The sequence below is a fragment of the Quercus lobata genome, chromosome 9 (assembly GCF_001633185.2).
Source record: "Quercus lobata isolate SW786 chromosome 9, ValleyOak3.0 Primary Assembly, whole genome shotgun sequence".
Lineage (NCBI taxonomy): Eukaryota > Viridiplantae > Streptophyta > Magnoliopsida > Fagales > Fagaceae > Quercus > Quercus lobata.
The window spans coordinates 4,122,623-4,131,715 of record NC_044912.1 but is presented as its reverse complement, the minus strand read 5'-3'; the positions used below and the strand labels follow the sequence as shown (position 1 = coordinate 4,131,715).

The 9,093-nt window shown below is 31.0% G+C and overlaps 1 protein-coding gene across 10 annotated transcripts in view; it reads left to right on the top strand.

Moving 5' to 3' along the window:
* Positions 1-759: 759 nt before the first annotated feature.
* LOC115960126 (TMV resistance protein N-like) overlaps positions 760-9,093 on the top strand; it is a 55,364-nt gene continuing 47,030 nt past the window's right edge. For all 10 annotated transcript variants that reach the window (XR_004085093.1, XR_004085088.1, XR_004085090.1 and 7 more), the window contains exon 1: positions 760-1,511. Coding sequence is in view for 1 of the 10 variants with exons in the window: in XM_031078844.1 (XP_030934704.1) it covers positions 991-1,511 (521 nt within the window). In the remaining 9 variants the exon portion in view is untranslated. The remainder of the gene's footprint in view (positions 1,512-9,093) is intronic.

Genomic DNA, 9,093 nt, shown 5'->3' with positions numbered 1-9,093 from the left:
GGCATTCTACTTACAGAAAGTAAGATTAAGAAAAAGTTGGTATCACCACCAGTTCATCACAATCAGAAAGAACAGTACATCACTCTCAAACATTTTTTTTTCCCCTTTATAGCATTGATGGGAACCTTTTTTTAAATTTTTTTTAATGTAAACGGTAGAAAGAGTTTATAAGCGATATGAAAATGTATATAATATATTAATTAGGTAAAAATACCATTTTGGCCACTAAAGTTTAGGGTTATTGTCATTTTTTTTTTTGGATGAAGTTATTGTCAATTTGATTCCTTATATTTTGTTATTGTCAATTTGATTGTTGTTATTTTCAATTTTAAGTAAAAATTAATTTGCTACTAATCGAAAATAATAGAAACTAAATTGACAATAATAAAATCCCTAATTCTAAGCCAAGTTTTGCTGCGCTGCGTTCTAAGCCAAGTGCAAGCCTTCGAAATCTTTTTTTTTTTTTTCTAAAAGAAAATAACACTAATTTAAAAGGTCAAAAATAAAATAAAATGTACAAATATTTTTATAATATTTTTTTTTTTTGAGAAACAATATTATTTATTTTTAATTGTGGACAATCCTAATCTAATAAAAAATTTGATATCTGTTTTGAAACTTTTGCGGTAATTTATTGTTCTTAAGTCAGTTGTAATTTTCATTTGGTAAATTTCCTTCCATGGACACGTATCCCACTCTACCTTTAACTTTTTTTTTTTTGTTTTTTTTCAACCACACGTTTCCTTTCACCCTTATCTTCTTCCACCTTTATATTCTCCCATCCTTATCTTTTTTCTCTGCTTCTCATCTTCTTCCTGCTTCTCATTTTCTCTAATAGAGCTAGCTTTACGTTCCTTGCCAGAGGGCATTCTACTTACAGAAAGTAAGATCTCATAAAGCTCTGATAACTCTCTTTCCAGGTTTCCATTTTCTTTGTTCTGCAACTTTCTTTGTAACTTTTCCACAAAAAAGCTTGTTACTAAGTTTCCAATGGCTTCCACTAGCTCCGAAACACCTTCTTTATCATTGACATCATCTTCTTCTTCAATTCCTGGTTCGAACTATGATGTTTTTCTCAGTTTTCGGGGTGAGGACACCCGCCATAGCTTTACAGACCATTTATACGAGGCATTTAGATTGAGAGGCATTGAAGCCTTTAGAGACAGCGAAAAACTCCAACTAGGACAAGAAATTGCTTCTGAGCTCATACAAGCAATAGAAAACTCCCAGTATGCAATTGTTGTTTTCTCAGAAAAATATGCCGATTCCAGGTGGTGTTTGGATGAACTTGCTGAAATTGTTGAATGCAAAAAAAATAGGGGACTTGAAGTGGTGCCCATCTTTTACCATGTCGATCCCTCCCACGTACGGAAGCAGACCGGGCCATTTGAAAAAGTCTTTGAAAAACATCAGGAAAATGACAGTATCGATGGAGAGAAGATCCAGAAATGGAAGGATGCTATGAGAGAAGTGGGGAATTTATCCGGCGAGCATTTACTTCCACATCAAAGGTAAAATCGTGGTTTTTTTTCCTAGCATTTTTTACACTGTTACACACACGTTTAAAGCATGTACATCTTGTATAAAAAGTTATTCTATTTTGGTACAAGGATCTACTATTTTTTTTTTGTTACCTACTCACTTTTTAAAATATCTTATGTGAAATTATCTATTACAAAACATTTCATATTAATTTTTCTTGATTTTTTTAAATTTTTTTCTCTTTCTTTTGAATTCAAAAACTAGCATACCCTCTCTTCTTTCATTTTTGAGATATGTAAAGAAAAAATAAAAAATAAAATGTAAAATAAATAATGGCAATATAAATTTGCATGGTAACTATAATGACTATGTATTTTTACATTACTTGGCATATGTTCTGTTTGTTTTGATAATGATAATTTTTAAAAAAATGAGTCATTTTTATAAAGTATTTTTTATAATACTATCTTATTTTTCTATGTTGGTAACAACCTTAAATGATCTAAAAATTTTTTTAACTTTCTTTATTTTGTTTGTTATGAGAGAGAGTTGTTTTTCAAAAATATTTAGTGAAAAATAATCCCTTACAATAAGCTATAATTTTTCGTCCATTAACTTATTTTTTTGTATGCTACAAAATATTAAAAAACACACAAAACTATATTTACAAGCAGCAGACGAATTTTGGGCTGGATTAATTAAAATGTAGTACTTTTTTTTTATTATACAAGCAACTATAACTGTGACCCTAAGTCATTTCAACCAAAATCGTACTCTTTCAAGCGGATGTAAATGTGTATTAGAACTTTTATTCTTTTTTTTTTTTTTTACTTTATCTGCAATTTGTGTCTCTTGTACCACCCAGTCAAAAAAGCTATCATTTAGAAAACTTTTTTTTTTAATTTTTGAAATGGTAGAAAACTTTAAACATAAAGAATGAAAAAATATATAATAAAAGATATAATAAAAGTAAAACTAGGTGAACACACAGATATATATAAATATAAAGAATAAAAAAATATATATAATAAAAGTAAGACTAGGTGAATACTCTATAGGTTTACATGGAATTTTAGTACTCGGCCCAAATTCATCTCGGCCCCCTAGTATGATCCTGAGCCCAAACATATAACAAAAATTAGTCCAACGAGACAAAAAAAATTTAGTAAAAAATAATTTCTACAAATAAGCTATAATTTTTCTGTTGACCAAACATAGATTTTCATTAACTTATTTTTTCTAATGCTATAAAATATTGAAAAACACAAATATATATATACACAAGTCATTTCAACCAAACAAAGCGGCAGACGAATTTTGGATTTGATTAATTAAAATGTAGTACTTTTTTTTTTATTATACAAGCAACTATAACTGTGACCCTAAGTCATTTCAACCAAAATCGTACTCTTTCAAGCGTGTGTAAGTAAATGTATATTAGAACTTTTATTCTTTTTTATTTTTTTTACTTTATCTGCAATTTGTGTCTCTTGTACCACCCAGTCAAAAAAGTTGTCTCATTTAGAATACTTTTTTTTTTTTTTTTAATTTTTGAAATGGTAGAAAACTTTAAACATAAAGAATGAAAAAAAGATATAATAAAAGTAAAACTAGGTGAACACAAAGATATATATAAATATAAAGAATAAAAAAAATATATATAATAAAAGTAAGACTAGGTGAATACTCTATATGTTTACATGGGATTTTAGTATTTGGCCCAAATTCATCTCGGCCCCCTAGTATGATTATGAGCCCAAACATATAACAAAAATTAGTCCAACGAACGACAAAATTAAACCCAAACAACAGCATAAATATAGATCTCTAGCCCATTTTTAGCCCTGCAAAAACATGAATTTTTGTTGGTTTCATATTTTAAAAAGTAAATGACAAAATTTGAAGTACAGAATATGATGAGCTTTTTTTTTTTTTTTTTTTTTTTTTTTGGAGAAGAAATATGATGAGCTTAAAGTCTTAAACTTGTCACATTAAAAAGATACCCAACAAAAAAAAAAAAAAAAAATCTTAAATGGTGGAAAGTGAGGGGAAAAAAGATTGAAGAAGAAATGGTTATCCTTTGGAATCGAACCATACTTAATTACATTTAAAAAATAGTGAAGGAGTTAATGAAATTTTTAAAAAAATAATAATATAATTAGGCAAACTAAAATTTTAATAAAAAAAGTGCTTCAAATCAATTAAAATTTAGCAAATTGCAGTTCAATCAGTTGAAGGTCTCTCTCGATCGGTTGAGCTCTTCAGTTTCTGAATACATTTTTCTGGAGCTTGTAGGTTCTTGAATCTTGACTTATATCAACTTGAGCAATGTCTAAACCACTTCAAAGACACTAAGATCTTATTCTATACTAGTTTTTGTTCTCAGTTTTCCAACATACAACATATTTAGAACCTAAACATTTAAGACTAAATATTTAGAACCTAACGATCCTAATTCAAGATAAATTCATGAAGAAGTGAAATTTCTTTAGGATCTAACCATGAAAAGAGTTATTTAAAGCAAGTATAACATAAATCAAATTTCTACAATAATACAACAAATAAAAAAGTCCTATAGATCTTAACATAAATAAATGCTATGTATAAATTTTTCACATTATATAAATAGCAAAGAATAAACTCAACATCACAAATAAGACATTTAAGTTGTCATGTCCTGTGTATTGTCCCAGCAGGAAGGGTCACACTTATATGGGTTCATCAATGAATATGGAGATGTATCAAGTATGACTTTTTTTTTCTTTTTTGAGAAGAAGACAAATGGACTTCATTAATCAAACAAGGCTAAATTGCCTAAAGTAAATGAGTAATGTCTTGTGGCACATCTTCCATCTAGAGCAGGAAAGTAGGACTTACATGTTGGATTTATAGAAACCTCAAAAGGAATGAGTGTTATTTATATAAATGTTGTTGGGACGAGTGTCATCTCAATAAATCTCAAGGAATGTTGGTTTAATTAACCCTAATTTTAAGTATTATAATATATGATTTGATGTGATTTTGACATCAGCTTATATAATAATAGCTAATTTTAATGTGAATGTTTTGGTTACAATAACTAAATGACCGATAGTTATATAATTCTAAAACTCTCATATATTGTACCAAATATATTGTAATTTTGCATGGAATAATATTTTTAGGCAGGCATAAGTCACAATTTATGTCAATTTTTGTTATTTGTAGTTAACAGTAACTTATTAAGGGCGACAATTGAAACAATTAAACAGTTAATGATTTGATGTACAATACAAATAAACAAAGAGAAAGATTCCACTGTTTAATGGTCAACAAGGCTATTTAGTCGGCTCTTTTATTTTTTATATTTTATTATAATGATTTTTTTGATAGATTTAGTAGACTTATTAAGGAAAATGTTAAGGACACAAAAAATCCCACAACTATTGCCACAACTTGTCACATGACAAGTTGTGAATGGTGGAAGTCCAATGGTGGGTCCACACCTTCACCACTCATAACTCGTCACATGGCAAATTGTGGCAAAAGATGTAAAAAAAATTATGTCCCTAACATTGCTCAACTTATTAATGACCATTGCTATCGTAAGCAATGGGATTGGATGATGACATTGAATTTCCTCATTTCTAAATATTCTGCAGCTGCTCGTTTTCCCTCCCGTTCATAGATTTTCTTTTTCTTCCTTACTCCCTGTAAATTAAAGCTCTAGTTTGGAAGGCCAAGATCTTGGGAAGTAGGGAAACTTTTCATATGAAATTACACATAAAGAGGTATAAAACATGTTAAAGATTGAAGATGTAAAATCTAGGAAATTTCAACCACAATTATTTATGAAAATTAAGAAAGGAATCAAGGAACAGTTAATAATTGTATTGCTAAAAATGAACGATGGTAAGTTGGTAACCCAATATCTATATGGGTAGTTTTCCTTGGATTTTGGCTCTTTGGATTATGGCTCGAAGCGTTTAATTACATTATTATAAAAAATAATATAAAAAAGAAGCATTCAATTACATCTATTTGTCCCAATTTCAGTTTTAACAAACTAAACTTAATGCCATATATCTACTAAATTTATATTATGTATATATCCTGCACTGGTAGATTCAGATTCACAGCTTATTATTCTCTCTTTTTTGTAGGTCTGAGGCAAAATGTATCAAAGTCATTGTGAAAGAGATATCAAATAAATTGAGTAATACATTCTCAGCAGATACTGTTGGACTAGTAGGAATAAAAACCCGAGTTGAGAAATTGAAGTCACACTTAGCTATGGAGTCAAATGATGTTTGCATTATAGGAATTTGGGGGACAGGAGGAATGGGTAAGACAACTCTTGCTAGAGTTGTTTATGGTATGATTTCCAATAAATTTGAAGCTTGCTGTTTTATCGCTAATGTTAGGGAAGAATCTGGAAAATGTGGTTTACATAAGATACAACAAATACTTTTGAGGGAACTTTTGAATGATAGAGATTTGAAGGTACACAATGATCATAATGGAGTTCTCATGATAAAAAGTAGGTTACATAACAAAAAGATTCTTCTTGTTCTTGATGATGTAACTGAATTAGACCAATTGAAGAAGTTAGCTGGGGAGAATTGTTGGTTTGGTTCAGGTAGTAGAGTTATGATAACAACAAGAGATAAGCATTTGTTGGTGTCGCATGAAGTAAAAGAAATATATGAGGCTGAAGTCTTGAATCATGAGGAAGCTCTTCAACTTTTTAGTTTGAAAGCTTTTGAAATGGACCATCCACCTGAAGATTATGGAAAGCTATCTCAAGCTTTTGTAGATTATTGTAAGGGGCTTCCTTTGGCCCTTGAAGTTTTGGGTTCTTTCTTGTTCAAAAAAAGCATTGATGAATGGAAAAGTGAATTGGATAGGCTCAATGAATTTCCTGAAAGAAGAATTCTCGATGTGCTTCAAAAGTTTTGATGGACTACAACCAACAAAAAAGGAAATTTTCCTTAATCAAAAAACACAAAGCAATACTCCTAGCTAATTTAATATGCATATTAGTGAATCATGAGGATTCGTTCAATTGGTAAAAAAATCATCTCTGTTTTTTTTTTTTTCCAGACATTTAAGAGTTTAATAGGTTACGTTATATATGTGTATCTGATGTCAAGTTTTGATGGAAATGGGTGCTGCCACATGTAAGTGCCTTGTTATTTTGTAATATAGATGATTAAAAACTCCTTTTATGCAGGATTTATCTATTGAATTGTATCGGTTTATACCATATGACTTTTGTGCTATGGCCTCTATGTTCTTGACTTTTGGTCTAGTGTGTATGTCTGTGTGTCAATATTTTCCAATAAAATGAAAAAAAAGAAAAAGTATTTTAAGATTCCATTAAGGAAGTCAAAACGAGCTGCATCAGTTAATAGGTATTTAAAATTTTAAAGTTATCTATACACTTTCACTTTGAAACAGGACCTGGTTAGAGAGCTATACTCTACACAAGGGGCTGTCAAATTTTAGCTATCCTTATCTCAAGGTGTGGAGTTACTGATAAGCTGAAATGGCCTCATATATGATATAACTCCTAAACATGGTTATTGAAACTGTATCTTATAAGAATGAGGAAGAGGAAAACTTGGATAATTTATTACTGGGGTGTAGTCTTTGCTTGGGCTGTATGGTTTTGGTCAGATTAGACCCTTGGAACTTTGTGCATTTATCCCTGCTCTTTGAAGCAATTGTTGACTTAGTGAATGGAGTGTACGTTTTTAGACCCCTTAAAACACAAATTAATTAACCAAGTTATTTAACCAAGTGATTACTCAGTCAAATTATTCAAATTTAGGTTAACATATGTAAATCATATCATTGAAACAGTGTGGAAAATAAATAACACAACGATATGATAACTCAGGAAAACCAAACCGGTAAAAAACTTGAGGGGGATTTAACCTAGCTATCGTCAAGGCAAAACAGGTCCATTATGAAAAAATTGAAGTTTACACAATAGCAACTTAGATCACTAACATCCTATTGCTACCTTGAGTAGGAAACTTACTACCACAACCACGTAATAGCTCCGAGTCCACGGATTACTTTTTTCTTGGATTCACAGCAACCACAAGTACTTTCACTTGTGTTTCTTTAAGCTCTTTACACAGCAACTGAACCGATCATCAAGCTCTTGACATAATCTTGATTCTTGATAATCCTAAGTATGTGTGAAGGCAAATACCTCTAGATCTCACAAGAGATTCACACACACAGTATAAACAACAACATAAAAACGTGGTTAGGGTTTTTCTTTTTATACTTATGGCAAAACATAAAACCCTACACGTCAAACGGGCTTGGGCTGAGTTGGAAAATTTTGCAGAAAAACATTCTGCACGAGCTTCAATCAATCGAGTCTAATTTTCGATCAATCGAGCCTTGCAGAAAGTCAATAGTAATTTTCTGCAATTACTCGATTCCAACTTTACAAACAAATACTTTGAGCAAGTCTAAAACAAGACTAAATGTTTTGATCATGGTTTGCCAACATTACAAAATGAAGTTCTAATACATTTAAACCTAAAGTCTTAGAACCTAACAAGGAGGATCTACATGTCATAAGCAGGAATATGTGATGTTCTCAAGATTGTCATATCATAACTCTGTTGGCCTTGTGGTATACCCTCAACAAAGTGATGTTTGAGGGTTCAAAACAGGTGCTTATGAAGAGTTAATGCTCAATAAAGCTTTGTTTTGCAGGTATGTGCAAGCCTATCATGCAGATTTGGATTAGAGTAACTGTAGGAGAGTATCGAGGCGAGTGTGTCCAGTTGTGGAGGGATAGCTGGTCTTGTTGACAGTTAAGCGACACTGGCAGAGACGGTGCAGATGGAGTGGTTTTGCCTATATAATGTGCTGGCAGGAAAATTTTGAAGGCGTTGCAGTTCTGCCATATGCAGCCGAGTGGCAGCTAGATGCGTAGGTTTTTAGCTTTGCATCATGTATCTCTTATGAGTAACGTTAAAGAAATTTCCAATCAAAAGACTTGGCTCAGATAGGGTGTTGATTGTTGATCATAAAGTGCTTCAATTCAATTCATATGAAACTATATCTAAAGAGGCAAAACAAATTAATGATTGAAGATGTAAAATATAGGAATATAATATTCTTCAAACACAATTATCTATGGAAATTAAGAAATGAGTCAAGGAATGATCCATAATTGTATTGTTAAAGTGAACTATAACATATATGGGTAGTTCTTTTGAGTTTGGCTTGAAGCATTCAATTACATTTATGCATCCCAATTTCAGTTTTAACCAACTACACTAAATGCCATATGTCTACTAAATTTTATTTTGGGTCCTGTTTTGGTAGGTCAGACTCACTGCATATTATTCTCCTTTCTTTGCAGCCATGAGGCAGAAGTTGTCCAAAAAATTGTGCAAGAGATATTTATTAAATTGAATTATACATTCTCAGTAGCTCCCGATGAACTACTTGGAATAAATTCCCGAGCTGAGAAGTTGAAGTCACTTTTAGCTAAAGAGCCAAATGATGTTCGCATTATAGGAATTTGGGGTATGGGAGGAATGGGTAAAACAACTCTAGCAAGAGTTGTTTATGGTATGATTTCCAATCAATTTGAAG